Consider the following 22,811-nt stretch of genomic DNA (forward strand, 5'->3'; position numbering starts at 1 on the left):
ACACAGATGCGTTCCCGTTTTAATGGGATATTTTAAATGTTGTGTAAAGGTTGTTACACACCGGGGCGATTTTTTCGTGCGAATAATGCGTTTTTTTTTAAAACCTTATAAAGTCAATGGCTCCGTACATGGAGCGAAAAAGCGAAAAAGCGAAGCGAAATAGCGTCTTTTAATTATTCGGAACGAGTCGGAATTTTGCGTATATTCGCTATATTCGCCGTGTCGCCCCGGTGTGTAACAACCTTTAGTCTTCCATAGACAGGTGGTCCTCTCTCTTACCAGTTTCCGTATCTCGACCTCCAGGTTCATGATGCAGTCGAGCTTCCTCTTGCGGCAGCGCTGCGCTGCGATGCGGTTCTTACTCCGCCGCCTCACGTCGTGGATGAACTCCAGCTGCTCTGAGGTCAGTTTGTGCATTTTTACCATCATTTGGAAGTCGTTCCGTGGAAGATTCGTGATTTGATCTACGGGGAAAGGGAGCTTCACCTAAAGAAAGGGAGAGAGAGAGGAAGATTGCGGGTCAATGGCAGGTGCAAGGCAGTTGACAGGAGAGAATCTTTTTTCATTTTTATTTCATTGAGGGTCGTCGGTCAACAGCACAACTTTATTTATTACTAGGGCTGGATGATATGGACAAAATCGAACATCACAAAACCTTTTTTACTAAATACTTAATTATCAATATTGTGATGATAATACCTTATTGTAATGATAATATCAATTTATTTAACATTTTTGTAAAGTGTGAAAATAGCCTATCTACAAGCTTGCAGATAGGCTATTTTTGCAATAAAAAAAAAATCTCTCTTGAACATTTTGGAACATTTTAAAATATACAGTAGGGTTTATGCATTTAAAACCAGGAACACTTATGCCATATCACAATGTTATTATATCCAAATCCCAGCTGATCTCGTCTCATATGACAATATTGATTATCGATATATATTGCCCAGCCCTATTTACTACCATATAGTATTGACTTAGATTTGTAAGACACTTCCTACATTTCACCACAAGATGGCAGAACAACACCACCAGAGAGAAAGAAGGGCACTTGTCTTCTCAATTCATGTGAGTCACACACACACAGCAGAACTGGTGAGCTGTCAGCTTTCGTCTCAACCTCATATTTAACATTTGGCCCATTCTCAAGCAAGGAGGGGGTGGTGGGGTGGGGGGTAGAAAAAGGTGATCGGATAAAAGAGACCTCCTCCCTCTCCATCTGTCCCCTCCAGTCTGGCGAGGTGCCAATATGACAGATTTCTTTTGAAAGGGGGGGTGGGTGTGGGTGACTTCTCCGCCTCATCCAAACCCATGATGTCAGGTGATCTCTAAATGCATGACTATCTCCAATGGCAACTACAGTACCGGCAGTGTTGCTTTGGGGAGGGCTGCAGAAGAACAAAAGACTTGTGGCTGGAAAAAAATGCAACGCAACAATGACTTTGGCTCTGGGAATACCGGCAATACAGAAAAAAGGGGGGAGAAAAAAAGGAAGACAAAAAGATGTGAAGAAACAAAAAGAAAAAAAGAGATGTGATTTCCCCTAGATATAAAAACATCTAGAGTGTTTGTTTATTATTCTGCAGGTTTCTCTTTTCTTTTTTCTCCAGCCCATTTCAGAGGCAACAACAATAGCATGGTCTCTTTTTCTTTTCTGCAGCCTCAGGTGATGGCAACCCTCCTCATAAGCACATCACAGGCAGATCCACCCATAGCAGTATATCTACTGTGCACCAGGGAGCTGTCGACTGGCTTTAGGCGGGCTATAGTAGAGACAGAGAAACAGGATAGTAGCAAAGAAGCGGAGGCTTTAACAAAGAGTCAGAGGAGAAAGAGAGAGAGAGAGCGCGAGAGAGAGAGAGAGAGACATACCAACTATATATTTCAATTAACAATAATTAGCAGATGCTCTTCATCGAACAGTGTCTCCCAAGGGTTCTGCACTTAATTGGCCCGGACAAATGTATGTCCGCCTACTAAGACATGGCCGAAATTGGGATGCTAAAATGTTTAAGTGGTTAAAGGTGGCTCAATGAACCATCAACAACAAAAAAAAGATTTCTCTAAGAACCATATGAGGAACCAAAGGTTCTTTAGTAGGTGATGGTTCTTCGTGGAACCATATAGCCCAGTGGTTTTCAACCAGTGGTCCGGGGACCACCAGTGGTCCTTGGAGGGGTACCAGGGGGTCCCCAGCTAATTTAGTTAACATAGCCTCACAATCATTTTAACCACCTAGCTTTGGCTATTCAAAAATAGCAGATCTACAAGCTCATAGCGCGGCACCGAGTGCCGCGCTACGAGCTTGTAGATCTGCTATTTTTGAAAAATCCTGGAAAATGTGTGCATATCTTTGAATATATATTTTTAAAGCGAACATTTTTAACTCAAATCTTTACGTCTGGGGGGTCCCTGGCACAAAACATTTTCAGATGGGGGTCCGCGGCCAAATGTATAGCAATTTAGGGGTCCTTGACATGAAAAAGGTTGAAAACCTGATATAGCCTTTTAAATTTAAGCATTTAAGAACCACTATTCTCTCTCTCTCTCTCTCTCTATCTCTATCTCTATCTCTCTCTCTCTCTCTCTCTCTCTCTCTCTCTCTCTCTCTCTCTCTCTCTCTCTCTCTCTCTCTCATTGCTTCCCCTTGGCTGCTGCTGGCTGCCTCCGTCTCTCTGGAGCTCTCGGGGAAGAACAAAGTCAAACGAAGGAGGAAGAGGGGGGTGGGGGGGTGTGTGGGGGGTGGAGGGGGGACCCGGCGTGTACCTGGCTGCTAAAGCAGGGGCCAGGTGGTCCCTGGGGAGACTTCCCAGCATCCTCTGCTGAATGCCTGCAGGGCTGATGAGGCCCCCGTTAAAAAAAAAAGAAAAAAAAAGAAACACCTGCAGTAGAGGACAATCGCGCACCGGAGCCGTCGTCCTCTCTCTCTCTCTCTCTCTCTCTCTCTCTCTCTCTCTCTCTCTCTCTCTCTCTCTCTCTCTCTCTCTCTCTCTCTCTCTCTCTCTCTCTCTCTCTCTCTCTCTCTCTCTCTCTCTCTCTCTCTCTCTCTCTCTCTCTCTCTCTCCCCTCCCTCCCTCCCTCCCTCCCTCCCTCTGGAAAGCCAGACGGCGCGCACACACACACACACACACACACACACACACACACACACACACACACACACACACACACACACACACACACACACACACACACACACACACACACACACACACACACACACACACACACACACACACACAGTGGGGCGGCGGCGGTGACTGGAGGCGTCACCCCCGGTGCAAGCGCCGCACTCCAGGGAGATAAACCGAGGTGTGCCTACTCATGACAGCGCCGAAAGAGAGAGAGAGAAAGCAAATCTAGATGTCAATCTATCCCAGGGAGAGAGAGAGAGAGAGAGAGAGAGAGAGAGAGAGAGAGAGACAACAGCTTGGGTTTCCTCATTAGAAGCTCTGTGCCTCTCTCTCTGTCTATCTCTCTCTCTCTCACTCCTCTCTCTCTCTCTCTCTCCCTTTCTCTCTATCTATCTCGGCCCAGGAGCCCTATTTCTCATCTCGACTTGACATCTGCATGCAGACACATGAATAAATAATGGACGGAGCTTTCAAGGCCACGAGCGGGCTCTCTCTTTCTCTCTCTTCCTCTCTCTCTCTCTCTCTCTCTCTCTCTCTCTCTCTGTCTAGCTGTACCACAATCACCATCATATAACTACTCCGGCATCAAAGGAAGCCACGCGCGGGCGCGCGGGGGGAGGGAGGGAGGGAGGGAGGGAGGGAGGGAGGGGGGAGCCATAAAACACTATCACACTAAAGCTGCCAGCTCCGTCTCGAGCGGAGGAGAAGATGACTCTGTTGGCGATTAAATCACGGGAGCCTGAGGGCTGGTGTAAACGGGCGGGCGATGGGAGGAAAGAGTGCCGGGCACTGAGGGGGCAGGTGTGCGGGCAAAGGTGTGTGTGTGTGTGTGTGTGTGTGTGTGTGTGTGTGTGTGTGTGTGTGTGTGTGTGTGTGTGTGTGTGTGTGTGTGTGTGTCAGTGGTGTAAAGTAACTAAGTACATTTACTCAAGTGCTGTACTTAAGTACAATTTTGAGGTACTTTTACTTTACTGGAGTATTTCCAGTTTTCAGTACTTTTACTTCTACTCCACTACATCTCAGAGTCAAATATTGTGCTTATACTCCACTACAATTATTTGAAGACTTTAGTTACTGGTTACTTAGCAGATATAAATTATTACATTATAAAACATTACATTAACCACTTTAGCCCTATTTGAAAATAGCCAAGCTCACAACACGTCGCATCGCGACGTGTTGTGGGCTTGTAGATCTGCTATTTTCAAACATTTTAGTACTTTTACTTTTGGTACTTTAAGTACATTTTGATACCAATACTTTTGTACTTTTACTCAAATACATTTTGAATTCCGTCTATGTGTGTGTTGACACCGAAAATAATGTACAGTGGCTATTTCCGGCTTTAGAATTATAGGGTTAATAATGGCCAAACAAAAAGTTTAAAGTGGCATTCAGAAAATTGACGTCCTAAAATGTCAATGTCCTCGCAAGTACAGTAATACAAACGTATGTGTGTGTGTGTGTGTGTGTGTGGTTCATTTTCTTTTCTCTCCCCCTCATTCAGCAGTCAGTCGTATGCGGGGGGGACGGGGGGGGGGGGGGGGGGCGGCGGGGGGACGTGGGGGGGATGGTGAGTCTATATTTAGTCACTCCACCAGGAGAACCAGTTTGGCATCAAGGGCTGAGATGACAGAGTACGCTTCACCACTGGTCATAAATTCACTCCCAACTGTTCCGGATTTATGCCGCTGCCCTTTTTTTCCCCCAGCCATTCTCTTCATTCCTCGATCCCTCTTCCTTCCTCCCCTCTCTCCCTCCCTCCCTCCCTCCCTCCCTCACTCTCCCTTTCACTGGGTCATTATGCTACAAATGGGGTCCGGAGTAAAAAAAAAAAGAAGTAAGAAAATAGGGCTTGTCTGTTACCAGGGAGCTCTTCCTAATTTTCTCTGGGATTTGTTTTGAGAGCTTGCAGATCTGAAATTTTCTGAAATTTTGTTTTGTTAGATATATATATATATTTTAAATCTTTTTAAATAATAATAATACAAATGTTAAAAGACAATTGTCAACTCGCACTGGCAAATACAATGTTCATCTTTTTGTACCAGCTAGATCTCTCCATGACTGACCTGCACCTCTTCCTGTGCGTGTGCATTTCATCACAAGTCACAGGACAAACAGGGGCAGAACAGGGAAGAACCGGGAAATGTTAAGGAGTGACTAGTGGAGATCCAGTAGAACTAAAAGACAAGTCATTTTATGTTTGGTTGCGCTCGGTTGTTGCGCTCTGAAAATAGCAGATCTACAAGCTATCACAACGCGTCGCAATGCGACGCCTTGTGTGCTCGTAGATCTGCTATTTTCAAATAGCCTATGGAATATAATAGGGCTGAAGTGGTTAATGTATGTTTATAATGTAATAATCTATCTGCAAAGTAACTAGTAACTTAAGTTTTCAAATAATTGTAGTGGCGGAAAAGTACAATATTTGCCTCTGAGGTGTAGCGGAGTAAAAGTAAAAGTATAGACAATTGGAAATACTCCAGTAAAGTAAAAGTACCTCAAAATTGTACTTAAGTACAGTACTTGAGTAAATGTACTTAGTTACTTTACACCACTTCTGTGCTGTCTCATTTGCAGATGCTAACATGCAGCCTAGCTGACCTGCTCTGACCTGCATTCCCCTTACACTTGCATTTCCTGCACACAGGCCAGTCCACACAGGGCCCAGGGCTAAACACACTCTGTCTTATCTGCAGCTATAAAACAATGCCTCACCCTGCATTCACCTGGGAGAGGGGGAGATAACGTTAAGAAGGAGCTCATTAGTATTAAGAGTAATTTCTTTTAGGAAATAATCATTAACCAAGGCTTCTACTGTACATTCACCATGTATATAACATATAGCTTGTCAATCAGGAGCTTGCGAGACAGTCTCGGATGGCCACTGTATTTTTCCAAAAGGTCGATTTTGAGACCAAGTTCTAAGAAATGTATAGTGGTGGGTTGGCGACTCAAACTCATGCGGCCTTAAAACGCCACAACCTAGATCAGGGGTCTTCAATGTTTTCAGCCCAAGGACCCCCTAGTTGAGAGAGAGAGATGAAGCAGGGACGCCCTTCTATATTGTATAAAATTTAGTTTCAGATTAAACTTTTTTCGTTTACTTGGTCTGCTCTTTTTCCCCTCTACACCTCTTTGCCAAAAATAGCAGATCTACAAGCTCACAACGCCTCGCAGCGCGAGGCGATCCAAATTTTGGAGAGTCCTGGCACCGATTACTGGTGTTTTGACCGATATTTGGTCAAAAATTTGCTAAATTAATTCTAATCAATATGATAAACCTAGATTTGATTAAAGATCGACTATTTTAGAAAACCCACAATGACATATGCCCAAAATGCCAGGTTGAAAAAGCCCCATGGAGGGAGATGGCTGTTTCTGTGTGAGTTCCACAATATCGTCGCATTATTTTGTATTTTCTAGCCTTTTTTTTGTATCTACACTGTCGGGAGTAAGAGGAGTTATGCTCACGCACCTTTATGTCTTACCTCAGGCACACTGCATAGATACACGGTATGGTATGTGTAAATACGTATGATGATTTCTTTTTTTTTCATTGATCTCTCTAACTCTCTTCCCCTTGTCCCATTCTTCTTCTTCCCTTTCACTTATGAAAATAACAAAAACGATGGAGCTTGCACAAAAACTAAATTCACCCACTGTTTTACACCTGTAAAACCTGTGACAATAAAGTTGATTCTGAAACTGGTAAAAAAAACAAAAACAATCTTCTGCATACTTGCCAATACTGATATCATCACAAAAGTCAAACAATGGCCGATAAGTCGTCCAAACCGATACATCGGTCTGGTTCTGTTAGTGAATGGAAAATATCTACTGCTCATCGAGGGACCCTGTTGGAAATATTTGGAAATTTCTCTAATTTGTTTACACAAATATTCTCTTCTGGGGGTCCCTGGCACAAAATGTTTTCAGAAGGGGGTCCACGGCCAATATCAAACATCAATTTGGGGGGGTCCTTGACATGAAAAGGTTATTGATATAGACCACAAGACAAGACATCATATAGAGCAAAGGATCTTGTTGTGCTGCACGGCGGTATTATAGCGGAACTGATTTGGCCTTGTGAGAGCTTCCTGTCACACCATTGGCTCTGTTTCATGTTGTTTGGCCTGATAAAGAACATTGTGCTGATTTCTCAGGACTTGCTTCCTCATTCCTCCTCCCACTCTGCCCTCAGCAGCGATCAATATTTGCAACCGCCAGACCCTACGCTTTGGAAACGGGCTTAACGCCCCCACACTGCACTGGGAAGCGAGAGTGAAAGAGAGAGAGAGAGAGACCGAGAGACAGAGATAAGAGGAGGGGGGGTGGGGGGGGGGGGGGGGGGGGGGTAGAAGAGAAATACGAGAAGAAACACAGGAGAGAGAGAGAGCATTGCAGAAAGGCAACAAAAAAACAGAGAAGCAGAAGGAATCAAAGGAAGAGATACGGAGAAAGTAACCGAGAAAGAGGAGAAGGAGGGAAATGCAGAACGGTGGGGAGAAAGGGAGGGAGGGAGGGAGGGAGGGAGGGAGGGAGAGAGAGAGGGAGGGAGGGAGGGAGGGAGGGAGAGAGAGAGAGAGAAAAGAGAACACAAATGCGTTCTTCTGAATAGACTCACTTAAGAGATGCTCAATCGACATGACTGCACAGTATAAAATCCTGAGTGTTAGTCGGGGACTCTGAAAATGGACCCTTAACGGACCCCGGTTAACCAAATGAACCACAGTGTACCATAGTGTCCCTATTCTGGGAGCGAACATTTGGTAAAAAATAACACATCGTGAGCTAGATCACTAGAGATTTGGCGTGTAATGGGAAAAAAAGGAGAGTGCCTGGTATAGACCCCTGGGGGGACTCCAGTCAACTAAGTATCAGAATCAGAATCAACTTCACATCACATGTTTACAGGTGTAAAACAGTGGGTGAACTTTGTTTTTGTGCAAGCTCCCATCGTTGTGGTTATTTCCATGAAAAAGAAAGGGAAGAAGAAGAAGAGGGGGGGGCAAGGGGTTAGAGAGTTAAAAAAAAAAGAGGAAAATATCTACATATTTACACATCCATAATAATAAATGTTTCCCTTAAAAAACCTGTGCTATCCACACATTTCACACAGATTTAATTTCTTAAATTCTTCTCTTAAAGACGCACTGAAGTGACATTTTCGGTCATTTTATTTTGAAGGTTCAGCCCGAAACGTCGGCTCAACGACTCTAAACCAATCAGAAGGTCCCATCCCTTCAGGCTATGGGACGTTGGATCTCAATCACTTCAGCCGTGCTGGCACACGGCTAGTGTTTGTTTACAAGTGAGAGAGAGACGGCCAGTGAAGCACGTTTGCTACTACCTGGCTTATTTCTAACCTATAATGTTTTCAGATACATATTTTAGTGTGCAGATGAAGTTTAAAATGAGTAATACACTCATCTTCAATGAGATTCAAAACGGAGTATCTCTGTAATTAAAATCAGCTGTGTTTGAAGAACGTGCAGCTATGGGAATCAAACAGGTGCATGTAATCAAGATTCATTTATATTCGTGAAGGCTGTATTATGTCATCACGCAGCACGTTTTCGTTTACAGGAAGTAATTAAGATTGGCTTTTTAGGGACTTTAGATGTAAAAATTCACAAAAATGTTTTTTTTTCATTTTTTTTGGCATCTATTGTTAGGTATGCCCATATGATGACCACGGATATGCTCTAAAAGTGTGAAAAACATATTTTTCATTTCACTACACCTTTAAATAGTTTCTGTATCAATTTTAAATCATTGAATCGTATCGTATCGCCATGAATTAACCAATACCGTCCATGTATCGTATGATCGTCAACCACGTATCGTGATGCGTATCATATCGCGGTTGTATTGTTACACCCCTAGTACCTACTGTATATAAGGGTTTAATATGTTCTCCTCGTCACTGTGAGGTTCATTTTGTTGCGGTATTCAAAGCACTGTGTGTGTGTGTGTGGGTGGTTTGAAAGAGTCACACACTGACTGACCTCTCAGCCAGTCAATGTCTCTGATCTCTTGACCTCATTGAGGGAGAGACCTAACGTTGGGTACAGCTCAGAGGCCGTTCAAACACGGCTGTAAAGCCATTACAGTTTTTTTTACAGTGGCAGTCATGGTGGAGGAGGTCCCTCTTCACACACGTAGAATGCTGCCTGAACACAACAGAAATGTCGCTGCTGACGGATAGAAACCTTGTATGTCCCAAAATGTTACTTTTCCAGAAATGGAGGAAAAAAAAGTAGCAAAAATAGCAGATCTACAAGCTCACAACGTGTCGCAATGCGACACGTTGTGAGCTTGTAACGTTGTGACGTTGTTGATGCAGCATACGTGCAGCATAAGTAGACTTATAGTTTACTGTGCTGACGTTCACCAATAGATTTACCTTTTTAAGTTTGCTTTGATTTGATTAAATTGGCGCTATTGGATTTATTTTATTTTATCGAACTTTACTTTACTGTTTTATTTCCTTCTGCTATCTTGTCGTATTTTATTGTGTTTTTGTAAAGCGCTTTATAAATACAGTTATTATTACTGTTATGATAATAATAATTAATTATTATTATAATCATAATTATTACTATCAAAAAGACGTCGAACATGTGTAGAACAGCAACCCTTATATCAAGCTTACTATCCCCCTAGGCCAGGGGGGGGGGGGGGGGGGTAGCTGTTTGGTTTCCCACGAGGGAGACTCGGGTTTGAATCCAGGTGGTGACACTGGGGGCTCCTCCAGGATCAAGTTGCTCCATGGAGGACCCATGGAGGTGGCAGGCCAAAGGGGGGGTGAATGCAAAGCCCAGAGAAGCTTTATGTTTCCCTCTGCCAATTGGGGGGGGGGGGGGATTCCCCTTTGGCTGATGTTTGGTTTCCCAGCAGGCGTTCGTTACAACACCTGAGCGGTGGGAGCTCTCTGTGAACGTGTTGTGCGCGTGTGTGTAAAGGGCTAATTCAGACATTACAGAGATGGCGGTGTCGTGCGCTGAAACTAGCTCACAGTGAGCTTGTAGATCGGCTATTTTACTTCTAGTCTCAGAGCACCGGACTTGAGTTACAGCTGTACTTTTATCCTGTCTACACTAAATCTACAAGCTCGCAACTGCGACGCATTGTGAACTTGTAGATCAGCAATTTTTTGGCGAATTTCCCCCCCCCCCCCCTCAGAATAGTCATGCTGGGGTTCAAGTGGTTAAGCACACAACATATGAACCGGCCTTAAAAAGAGTTCGCGAATTCTTCGGTCTGAACCATGCAGGCTTAACACATAATTATGTGGCTCGTGCAAAAGGCACATAACAACAAGCACACACCACCCCATATAGACGGAAGCGGGCTCCCCCCCCCCAACAGACCACCACGTGACTCGGGCCACCTTCGAGCGACTGCGCCGCTTTGGGTCAAAGCAGGCTCCGGTTTAACAACTTCCTTCCTGGTCCAGGGGGATTCATTGTGTCCAGTGAGTTCAGTCAGTGAACTCACTGGACAGTGGACACACAATGCTATTTTTATCAGCGCCTGCCCTGCACGGCTCTCCCTTATTTCCAGTGAAGGGGGGGGGGGGGAGCATAGCATAGAAAAAGCATAGCTTTCTTTATTTCACACTATAGTGGAAGCTGTTGAACTACAGTACAGCAGAGCAACGCTTGGGAGAGAAGCTAGTTCGGTTACCTAAAGCTACTTGGAAAAAGGAGTTCAAATGACTTTGTAAAGAAAAAGATCAAATTGACAATGTACATGTGATACGGAATTAAAAAAGGGACATGCTGGCCGAAAATACCACTCAATTTGGTTTATTGGCAAAAGTGCCCACTTGTTCACAGCTCATAAATAAACTAAAATAATAATGTTAGTGCAAGGAATGTCAGCTTAGGTTTTGTATAAGAGACATGGGGTTTACTCAGCCAGGTAAAATAGCATTCAACATCTACACTTGTTAATACATTTGTTAATAAATAAATGACAATAATCAACACTTACTGTATGACTAAAATTCAAGTTGATTTGACAAATTATGATTCAAAACATTCTAAAACTATAGCCTGTCAGATTCAAAACATTCTAAACTATATAGGCAAATATCTGACAAACAAAATAGCTGGCAATCCAGCTTCCTGCAATACCCTTGAGACCTCCAGCAAACCTGTCCTAAACAAAACAGTCCCATCTGTCTGTTCACACGGACAAAAATAGCAAGTGACGTTATATTGCATTGTAATCTCTCAAGAACAGATTCTGCTCTGCGTTTGAATCTGTCGGGGGGGTTTGTCATATCGCGTACGCACTGGCCAACAAGTGGGCGTGCCTTTGTAGTTAACTGCACAAACATGGCAAAAAAGAAAGTAATTTAACTTCTTGAATCACTGTGCAAATATGAATGTGTAGTATTGTCAACATTTCACGCACTACATTGCAACGTGTTGTTTGAGCGTGTAGATCTATTTCCGCCGTGCGATACCATCGTACGGCAAAGTCTAAAATAGGGCTTCACCACCTAAACCCTAGCATCTGTATTGTGGGGAAAACTTAAGCAGAAAATAGCCAATCTACAAGCTTGTAGATCGTCTATTTTCAGCGAAGACATCAGAAAAGTCACTAGCATAGAGCCCTGAGGGATTCCGATCGACCAAGTTTAGGGTTTAAGTGGTTAATTACATGTGGTTCACTACTCCCCGATAGCGCCTGTATCTGCCGCCCTGCTGCCATTTACTCTGCAAACATCACCCAGAGAGCAGCTCTCTCTCCCTGGGCGCTGAGCTTGTTTGTACAGCCCCTACAGTCAGGTTCAGAGGGGTGACTGGGGAAAAAAAGAGAAAAGAGAGAGAGACCCAGGAAGCATGAGGCGGCATTTATTTCACCAGACCAGCAGTTCACCAAACGTTTCAGCTCCAGACCCAAAAGAGAAATTTGGTGTCTTCCCGGGTCCCAAACTTACAAAAATTAAAAATTGAATAATATATTTTTTTTTTATTATTGACCACTTAAGCCCTATTTAATAGTGAAAATAGCCTAAACGTGCACAAAGTGTCACATAGCGATGCAATGATAGCTTGTCTTTTTTTCTCCTTTTTTGGAGGGAATTCTTTTTCAATAATAATCCTTGTTGTTTTGTACAAAGCGTTAAAAAGGGACCCAAAATGGAGTCCCGATCCACTGTTTGGGAACCACCACAACAGATAAAGGCTAAAAGGGGAGCAGATGGAGGATCGGGTAACCTGACACTGAGCTTCATTTCACATTCAGTTTAATTGTCACTGTGTGCATAGATGCACCGGTCAAGTACATACAGTACATGTGAAAATCTTAAGATGGGAAGTTCCACTACCATAAAAAAAAACATGAACAGGTTAAAACAAGATTCATAAGAGAAGACACAACCTAAAATCACTCAATAAAAAAAACCCCATTAAAAACAGGACAGAAATATCACCAAACAAAGTTTGAACTTGCATATTGCACCGTCACTCTTTCCTTTTAATCACTTCTGTGAGCACCTTGCCTTGACCTCCGCTATAAGGCCACGGAAAAAAACAAAAAACAAAACACAAACAAGCGCCGGGCGGCGGCAAGGAGACCTGGGAAACATTCATTCATAATAAATCTTATCAGTGAGCCCAGTGATAGCACACAGTGGAAAGCTGGCAGATAACCCTAGCATGCGAGTCAATACCGATTGGACAGCAGGATATTGTGCGTGGTAATGGAGTGCCAAACGCGGCAGTGTGCCCTGTGACGCACGCCATGCGCACGCACGTGCACACGCACGTGGTGTACACAACGGTTCGTCGAATTTGTCGATTTAATTGACACTGTTGCAGGACAAGGTATAAAATAGGGCTTAAGTGGTTAATCGGATATAAAAATCAATTCATGTTTTCTTCATGTTGATTTGTTCATATGAAAAAAAAGGGCTTCTCGATTATCTGATTAATCTAGAAAGTAATCGATAGAATAATCTAAAATACTCTGTAGGTGCAGCCCTGTACACACACGCACGCACGCACGCACGCACGCACGCACGCACGCACGCCCACACACACACGCACACACACACACACACACACACACACACACACACACACACACACACACACACACACACAAAGGGATGACAAAGGGAAGTGAAATGTCTCTGAGTCATTTTTTGGGTGGTTGGTGGGGGCAGGTCTCCATGGGTTTGGTGACAGCTCAGTTCTGTGTAAATCAATCCGGTTGGTGATTCACACACACACACACACACACACACACACACACACACACACACACACACACACACACACACACACACACACACACACACACACACACACACACACACACACACACACACACACACACACACACACACACACACACACACACACACACGGCGGCAGCATTCAGCAGGCAGGCAGGCAGGGGGCCCCCCCCTCCTTTTCCAAAAAAGGTCTATAAATCTAAAACGCATGCCTGGGAGCGTGGCTATGAAGGTAATAATTACATATCAACAGCGGGTCTCTCTCTCTCTCTCTCTTTTATATGTGGCTGTGCTGTGTGTGTGTGTGTGTGTGTGTGTGTGTTAGCGTTTGTGCAATTCTCCCCGCGGTCAGAGGCAACGAACCTGTCATCTCTCTCCAGCCCTTTTAGCCTGGGATCTCATAGAATTCACACTCCGTCACTCCGACGGTGCCGCGCGCGCCGAAAATAGCCGACCTACAAGCTCGCGACGCGTCTCGTTCCGAGACGCGTCGCGAGCTTGTGGGTCGGCTATTTTTCGCCGCGTGCGCGCGGCACCGCTGTGCGACGGAGCATAAATCAGGCTCCTTCGTGAAGTGCATGGGGGGACTTGCTCTATGGATCTGATCACCATGGCAACGCACCAGTTTCTCTCTCTCTTCCTCATCCACCCCCCCCCTCTCTCTCTTTCTCTCTCTCTCTTTCTTCTCTGAACGCCCTGTGCACTTAGGCCAGGAAAAGCAGAGCACCTTCGCCTCTCTCTCTCCTCCATGCAGCACAGGCCGTGGTGGAAAGTAACTAAGTACATTTACTTAAGTACTGTACTTAAGTACGATTTTGAGGTGTTTGTACTTGAGTATTTCCAATTTCCAATACTTTTACTTCTACTCCACTACATCTCAGAGGCAAATATTGTACTTTTACTCCACTACAATTATTTGAAAACTTTAGCTACTAGTTACCTTTCAAATATAAATTATGATATTATGAAACACACATTAACCACTTTGGCCCTATTTTATACATAGGCTATTTGAAAATAGCCGATCTACAAGCTCACAACGCGTCGCATCGCGGCGCGTTGTGAGCTTGTAGATCTGCTATTTTCAAACATTTTGTACTTTTACTCAACTAAGTCTTTAATTCCGGACTTTTACTTGTAACAGAGTACTTCTACATTGCAGTATTGGTACTTCTACTTAGTAAGTAAAACATTTGAGTACTTTTTCCATCACTGAGAACAGGCACATCAAAAATAATTCTGTGCTCTGCACCTCAAACACGGGCTCAGTCGGTGTAATTATGGGATGGAAAGGACAGACTAGCAGTTAAGAGGTCGGAACCACGCGGAAACCCAAAACGGTTCCAGCATGTATGTCTCTGTGTGTCCTTGAGCTTGAATTCCTTGAACAAGGAATCTCTACTTTGCTTGCTCGTCATGGTAAGTCGTTCTGGAAGACATCGGGGCAAACTTTTTTCATGTCAAGGACCCCCAAAATTATATGCGCGGCACTCTGTGCCGTGCTATGAGCTTGTATATCTGCTATTTTTGAATAGCCAAAGAAATCTTAAAATGACTAATTTAAATGAACACTCTCTGTGTACCTGCTTTCTCGTTTTGCGAGTTAAACATCTACAGTTTTCATTTACGTTTCACACTGTGAAATTGAGCTCTTAATTATCAGGGATATACACCCCCCCACCCCCCCCACAAGTTATTTATTTGGTGGAGAGAGAGAGAGAGACGGGAACTGTGGAGAGAGACAGTATAGGGGGAAAGACAATTCAGCCAATGGTCCCTGGCCAGCCGGGAATCAAACCGGGGACTCTCTGATCAGGGGCAAATTGCGCCCATGTGGTGGTATGCACCCTAATGCCTTATCATCAGTATCAGGGCTCTTCTAATGAGCAAATTTAATTTCCATTAATTTCCCCTCAGTAAATGCAATGTCATTTTTAACCTGTCAACACTTGACCATTTTTTGGGTCTCTCTCATTTTCCCTTGGCAAAGGGAAAGGCGTTATAAACTGTTACACGAGTGGACTGTCACTGCCTGTTTAGTCTGTCCCGTGCACTGATCTTTCCCCAAGTAAACAACAACAGTCGTCTGGCTGAGCGGGCAGCCCTGAGCACCACGTCTGTCTGGCCAGCACAGGATTAGTGGGATGATGATTAGAGGATTGGCCCGTCCATCTATCCTTGTCAGCACAGCAGTGTGTGTGTGTGTGTGTGTGTGTGTGTGTGTGTGTGTGTGTGTGTGTGTGTGTGTGTGTCTGTGCCTGTGCTACACAGCGCTGTTAGTCTGCTAACCAGAACGTCCACACCTCTCTGCCCACTCACCAGTCGGGGTGGAAGAATTTACTGTCTTCACCCATTAAATCGGGGAACGCATCTCTGTCATTTTAAGATTTCTTTGGCTATGCAAAAATAGAAGATCTACAAGCTCATAGCGCGGCACCGAGTGCCGCGCTACGAGCTTGTAGATCTGCAATTTTTTGAAAAATCTTGAAAATGTGTGCAAATCTTTACAAATGTCTTCTAAATCCTATTTTTTTTTTTTTTTTTTTAAGTATGTTGTTATATCAGTGGTTCTCAAAAAGCCCGGAATGCATCTACAGATGTCTTCTAAATCCTAACAGTTTTCTGAAACACCTACTGTATGTTGTTATAATATCAGTGGTGCTCAAACTTTTTCATGTCAAGGACCCCCCAAAATGATATGTTTTTGGCCACCGACCCCATCAAAATATGTTGTTCCAGGGACCCCTCAGAAGCAAAGATTTGAGTTAAAAATGTTGTTTCAAAAAATATATTATATTCAAAGATTTGCACAAATGTTCAAGATTTTTCAAAAATAACAGATCTACAAGCGAGATTTTGATCCCCTCACAAAAAAAAATATGGATAAACATACACGTTCATTTCATCCAAACGTTTTTTTATATACAGATGAATGGAAACAATTCTAACGAACATGCAAAAATATGCACGATTATGTAATAATTGTGACAGGCGCTGTACTGTACTGTACGTATCACTGGCAATAACTCAAAGGCTGCACGCTCTTTGTGACACGCGATACACCTTCGCAAAGCGACAGCAAGCGACGCACTGCAGCTAATTGGTGATCAACCACAAATGTCAGCGTGCCCGATGCCATGGCCTGTGCTATAGCAAAACCATGAGCGTATTTATGATGAGAGGCGGATTATAGATGTCAGGGGTTTGTGTGGCGGGGGCTGACATGAGCTAGTTAAAGGGTTGGCTGGCACTGACGTGGGGGTGGGGGGGGGTGGAGAGAGCGCTGCGCTGCGGGGCAATAACATCAGAGAGGGCCAGTCTGTCCCTTAGCCCATTCGGTCCGGGAAAACGCATCTGTGTCATTTTAAGATTTTTAAGCTATAACCGTGACTTTATACTTTGGGCTATTCAAAAATAGCAGATCTACAAGCTCATAGCTCATGAGCTTGCAGATCTGCTATTTTTGGAAAAATCGTGAAAATGTGTGCAAATCTTTGAATGTATATATATTTTTAAAGCGAACATTTGTAACTCAAATCTTTGCTTCTGGGGGAGTCCCTGGAACAACATATTTTGATATGGGGGTCCGCGGCCAAATACATATAATTTTGGGCGTCCTTTTGAGCACCACTGATATTATAGCAACATAAGTGTTTCAGGAAACTGTTAGGATTTAGAAGACATTTTGTAGATGCATTCCCGGCTTGAATGGGTTAGAGAATCCTGACCCTTCTGGCTCAGAAACACACACACACACACACACACACACAAACACACACACACACAAACACACGTGCGCACACACACACACACACACGCACATGTGCGCACGCACAAACACCTCTCCACCAATCACGTCCCTGGAAAAAACCAAGCCTCCTTTCGCGGCGAGCGTGCGTGGAGCTCTCTCTCTCAGAGAATCCTCTGGCTACGTTTGGATCTCTCTCACATTCAGACTCATTACACCAGATATCCAGCAGTGCATAAAGCAGATTAATAATATCAAAGCACATCTGTGCCCTTTGGTGGTGCTGTAAATCTCATACCTAACAGGCCCGCGTCTGTTACACGATGATTTAATGACTGCTAATGCAGACCCGGAGAGCAGAGGGGTCCGCCGCGGTTCTAATTAGCCGGGGTGGGACAGAGTGCCACGGCTACATTATATATTAACATGGTATAGGACAGTGGTTCTCAACCCTTTTTTCCCCCTTGGAGCTCTCCCCTTCTTACGTCGGACAAAAGCGGGGACCCTCCACCCGTGCACGCACGTGCGCACAGTCGCACACACACATCTGTTTTTCAGACATGTTAACCCTTCATGCTATATATTTTTGGTAAGATTCTTTTGTGCGAAAATGCTTTGAATGATTTTTTTGTGCCGACCTACAAGCTCTGCTCAGAACGTATTGTGTAATGTGACGCGTTGTGAGCTTGTAGGTCGACTATTTTCGCTATTTGCTTTTTGAATGCTATACTTACAAGTTGGACTGCTATCACATCGAGAACATACAGGTCCTGTCAAGTGTGCACTTTTGAAAGCATTCTGCACTCCTGCATGTATACAGCTTTCTTGTGGTGCACATACAAGAAAGGTAGCACGCGGAGGCTTAAAGTGGCCTATACAATGATGCCCTGAGGATACTACTTAAGGTCCCTAGATGGCATAGTGCCAGTCACTTGTTTGTAACATGTGGAATCCACATATGAGGCTCTCTTAACCCATTAAGACCTGGAACTGTGTCATTTTTAGATTTGAGCTAAAAAGCATTATTTTACACTTTGGGCTATTCAAAAATAGCAGATATACAAGCTCATAGCGCGGCACCGAGTGCCGCGCTATGAGCTTGTATATCTGCTATTTTTTAAAATTCGTGAAAATATGTGCAAATCTTTGAATATATATATCTTTAAAGCGAACATTTTAACTCAAATCTTTGCTTCTGGGGGGTCCCTGGAACAACATATTTTGATGGAGGTCCGCGGCCAAATACATATCATTTCGGGGGTCCTTGACATGAAAAAGATTGAGCACCACTGATATAGAAACATACGTTTTTCAGAAAACTGTTGAGATTTAGGAGACATGTAGAATCGGCTTCAGGTCTCAATGGGTTAAGGTCCCTAGATGGCATAGTGCCAGTCACTTGTTTGTAACATGTGGAATCCACATGTGAGGCTCTCTTTAGACACTCTATGTATGGATTCATGTCTCGCCTGGATGAGTCCCGGAACAGTATTATTGAGGATATAGTCAATCCTGGGAAGAGCTGTCTCCGGTACTCGTCCAGGCTGCGTAAACACTGGAGAGTCAGCCTCTATGTATGATTTTATGTTTTTTTAAAATGTTTTGTTATTTATTTGTTGTGTGATATTTGTATGTACACTATGGACCCCCTGTGTCTCTGGAATAAAGTTTGAAATTGAAAATTGAAATACAGGCAGACAGTGGATGAAAGTAAGTAATGATTTTGTGACACTTTAAAAAATAATGTTGGACTACCTCCAAACAGACAAGGCCCATCTTTGGCGCCCACCAAAGGGGGACCTGGACCCCAGGTTGGGAACCACCAGTGGTGGAAAGTAACTAAGAATATTTACTTAAGTAAAATGTTGAGGTATTTGTACTTTACTTTACAATTTGCAATACTTTTACTTCTACTCCACTACATCTCAGAGGCAAATGTTGTACTTTTACTCCACTACAATTAATTGAAAACTTTAGTTACTAGTTACTTTGCAGATATAAATTATTACATTATAAAACATACATTGACCACTGTAGCCCTATTTTATACCTAGGCTATTTGAAAATAGCAGATCTACAAGCTCACAACGCGTCGCGAGGCGACGCGTTGTGAGCTTGTAGATCTGCTATTTTCAAATATGTTAGTACTTGTACTTTTGGTACTTTAAGTACATTTCGATGCCAATACTTTCGTACTTTTACTCAAGTACATTTTGAATTCTGGACTTTCACTTGTAACAGAGTATTTCTATATTGCAGTATTGGTACTCTTACTTAAGTAAAGAATTTGAGTACTTTTTCCACCACTGGGAACCACTAGATTGTAAGAGAGCAGTTTACTTGACAACACTCACCTCTGGCCCGCGCTCCTGCATGCTGTCCCCCTCGGAGAAGGAGCCCGACTCGTCGCTGGAGTTGGTGACGTACGACTGCTCGCACTTGATCTTCGTGGGACGCACCTGGCCGAAGAGCGCGTCCACCCCCCCCATCCCGCCGCCGCCCGGCTCGGCGCCGGGGTCGGCGTTGTTGAGGCAGCGCGCCACGCCGGAGCACGGCGAGGAGGAGAACTCGAACTGGGGCAGGCTGCACGGCGAGCCCCCGCTGCCGTCCTCGGCGTAGGAGTACGAGGAGCAGGAGCTGGAGGTGCGCGTGCGCGTCTCGCAGGGCGGCGAGCGCGGGCACACCTTGATTGGCACTGGGCAGCTGGTGTTGGGCCGCGGGCGGCACAGGAGAGGGGGGGGGTCCGCGGAGGAGGGCGTGGTGACGCAGGCGGCGCCGCCGCCACCGCCGCCGCCGCCGCCGCCGCCCGGGGAGTACGTCTGGGTGCTGGGGAGGGACTGGCTGGCGCCGGCCCACAGGCCCTTGATGGGCGCGTGCTCGGAGAGATCCATCTCCAGCGAGATGTTCCCGCCGGGGTAGGAGTGCGCCGGCGTCCCCAGGCGGTCGCCGCCGCCGCACGCCCCCCCCGAGGAGAAGATGACGCTGCTGCGGCGGTCCAGCAGCTCTCCCGCCTCCTGCTTGCACACGCCGTCGCAGGAGGCGGACTTGAGCGACAGGCCGGCGGGGAAGCAGCCGTCCAAGCCGTCCTGCGGGGAAGGAGGGACAGACGGGCCCAGCTCCCCGGCGAAGGGCCCGAAGTCTTTTTTGTTGTGGTGATCTCCCTGAGAGGTTCCCTTGTCCTGCTGGGGGGCACAGACGAGTCTGTTGGCGAATAGCTGCTGCGGGGCGCCGGGCAGGCCGGGCAGGAGGTGGTCCGGCCCTTTCTTGAAGAAGGCTCGGAGGCAGGAGGGAGACTTGGTTCTCTTGGTTCTCTCCGCGGTGGCGGATGCGGACGACGCGGGGCAGTCCATCTCCATGGCCGTCACGTCGTCCTTGTCCCTGCTGTTGGCCTCCTCCTGCTCGTCCCCGGACAGGCATAGCGAGATGGCCACCTCCTCCGCCCGCGGCTCCACCTTGATTTGGGTCGTCGCCAGCGGGAGCAGCCGGCCCGGGCCCTGCGGCGGCGGCGAGGAGTCGCCCACCACGCCGCCGCTCTCCTTTAATAATAATGTGCTTGGAAAACCTGAGGTACTGGTGTGTGACGAGGTGTCGTTATTGTGCTTGTTGCAGGCCCACTGGTACTTCCTGTATTTGGGGCAGCGGGGCAGGTCCGACGACCTGTCCTCGTGCCGGTCGTAGCCGTCCAGCCGGTCGTCCGGGGACCCGCCGAAGAAGCCCCCCCCCGGCGCGGACGCCGCTAGCCGCGACTCGTCGTTGTTGTGGTCGGGCCGACGCAAGGACCCGAGGCCGTCCGCTCGACTCCGCCGCGACTTCGGCGAGCAGGAGGAGGAGGAGGTGATGGGAGGCCTGACCGCCTCCGGCTGCATCATGTCCTCGTCCTCCGAGTTGTTGGTGGTCTCGCCGCCGCCGCCGCCGGCGGCTACCTTGCGGCAGAGCGGGAGGCCGTCCTCTTCTTTGCGCAGCTGGGCCTCCAGGAAGCGAAAGCACGAGTCCTCCAGGTTGTGCATGCGCAGGAATTCGGCACAGCGGATGACCTCCTGGATGTTGTCTCTGCTGAGTAACAGCTTAGCGGTGTAGGCAAACTGCAACAATGGGGCGAATCCCCTGGCAGTGACCTGCGAAAAAACAGGGAAATTGCCAGCATTACGATCAGCGCAGCCTTTGTTCGCGGCCCTCGGAGTGTGCTGAGACAACCCGACAGCTCTAATGACCATAAACAAACACTGTAAAGTACCGTTTAATCTTTCATCGGGTCAGCAGCGAACATTCTTTACAGTGGTAAATAAAAACTGGTGCTTGTGGAGTTACTGGCAGGTTTGTGTATTGCACCGCAGCCTCACGTTCATCACAATAACCCTTTCATTCAAGCACACACACACACACACACACACACACACACACACACACACACACACACACACACACACATGACACACCCCTGTCTGTCCTGTAGACAGTGGTCTAAAGCAGTGGTTTTCAACCTTTTTTGCGTCAAGGACCCCCAAATTGACACATATTAGCCCAGGGACCCCCATTTGAAAAGATATGCCAGGGACTCAACCATTTTGATTCCTTGGGGGTCCCAATCTACACTGTAGTATCATCATCAGTGTTAATTTAACTCTGAGGGTGTACAAATGGAACCAAATGGACCCTTACGGGTCCATTTGGTTCCATTTGTACACCCTCAGAGTTACAGACACACAAGGGTCAATTTGGTTTCTAACTATTCATTTGTCTGGGGACCCCCTGAAACCCCCTCAAGGACCACTGGTGGTCCCCGGACCACTGGTTGAAAACCACTGGTCTAAAGGCGTTTTGACGATTTTCTTTTTGAATGCCAAATATTGAAACATTTAAGGTAAACATAAAATAAACTTCAGTTTATGTGTCACATGGTCTTGAACCACTAACCCTCTATTCAAAAACGTCCATAAATAGCCGATCTGCAAGCTCACAACTTGTACAGTAGATGTGCTATTAGTAAAAAAATCGGGACACAATTCACATCGGCTGCATAATTGCCGATACCGATAGCTGTCCAAAAAGTAAAACAAAGGCAAAAGCTATATCAGTCAGGCTCTATTTTGGTTCATGTTCTAATCTACTCCCCTCCGTCATCTGTTTCATGTCTCACGTGCGTTCACGATTCTCACAGACTTTTTGTCCAAAATCCAAGATTCTGTTCAGTACAGTTGTCTATGTAAGGGAATCCGATTCTCTCATCTTTAACATGAGTGACACAGCACGCTCCCCCCCGTTGCCATCTCTATTAATTTTGACAGACAGTTGGAATGCGAGGAGGGAGTGAGGCTCGGGAGCAGAGACAGGGGGCTGTGGTGGGGGAGACCAGACCAGAGGAGGGGGTCTAGAATCAAGCATGTCTGTGATGAGCTCTCTATTTGCACTTAGAAACTTGAAGCCTATATACTTGCATGACATGCCCACGGATAGGGATGCTGGGGTTCATGTGCTTAAACATTTTGGAACATTTTGGACAGACAGACAGACAGACAGACAGGCAGGCAGGCAGACAGACAGACAGACAGACAGACAGACAGACAGACAGACAGACAGACAGACAGACAGACAGAGTGGGTTATCCTAGCGTGTGTGGTCGCAGCCAAAAAAAGCCTCTTCACTGCTGGGTATTTTTTTAATT

The 22,811-nt window shown here is 45.7% G+C and overlaps 1 protein-coding gene across 2 annotated transcripts in view; it reads right to left on the reverse strand.

Moving 5' to 3' along the window:
* bach2b (BTB and CNC homology 1, basic leucine zipper transcription factor 2b) overlaps window positions 1–22,811 on the reverse strand; it is a 161,722-nt gene that overhangs the window by 3,646 nt on the left and 135,265 nt on the right. For both annotated transcript variants that reach the window (XM_084083174.1, XM_084083175.1), the window contains exons 3-4: window positions 19,504–21,264; window positions 280–486 (exon numbers count right to left, since the gene is read on the reverse strand). In XM_084083174.1, the coding sequence (XP_083939300.1) occupies window positions 280–486; window positions 19,504–21,264 (1,968 nt within the window). The remainder of the gene's footprint in view (window positions 1–279; window positions 487–19,503; window positions 21,265–22,811) is intronic.

The sequence above is a fragment of the Gymnoscopelus microlampas genome (genome assembly GCF_963454915.1).
Source record: "Gymnoscopelus microlampas genome assembly, chromosome: 16".
NCBI lineage: Eukaryota > Metazoa > Chordata > Actinopteri > Myctophiformes > Myctophidae > Gymnoscopelus > Gymnoscopelus microlampas.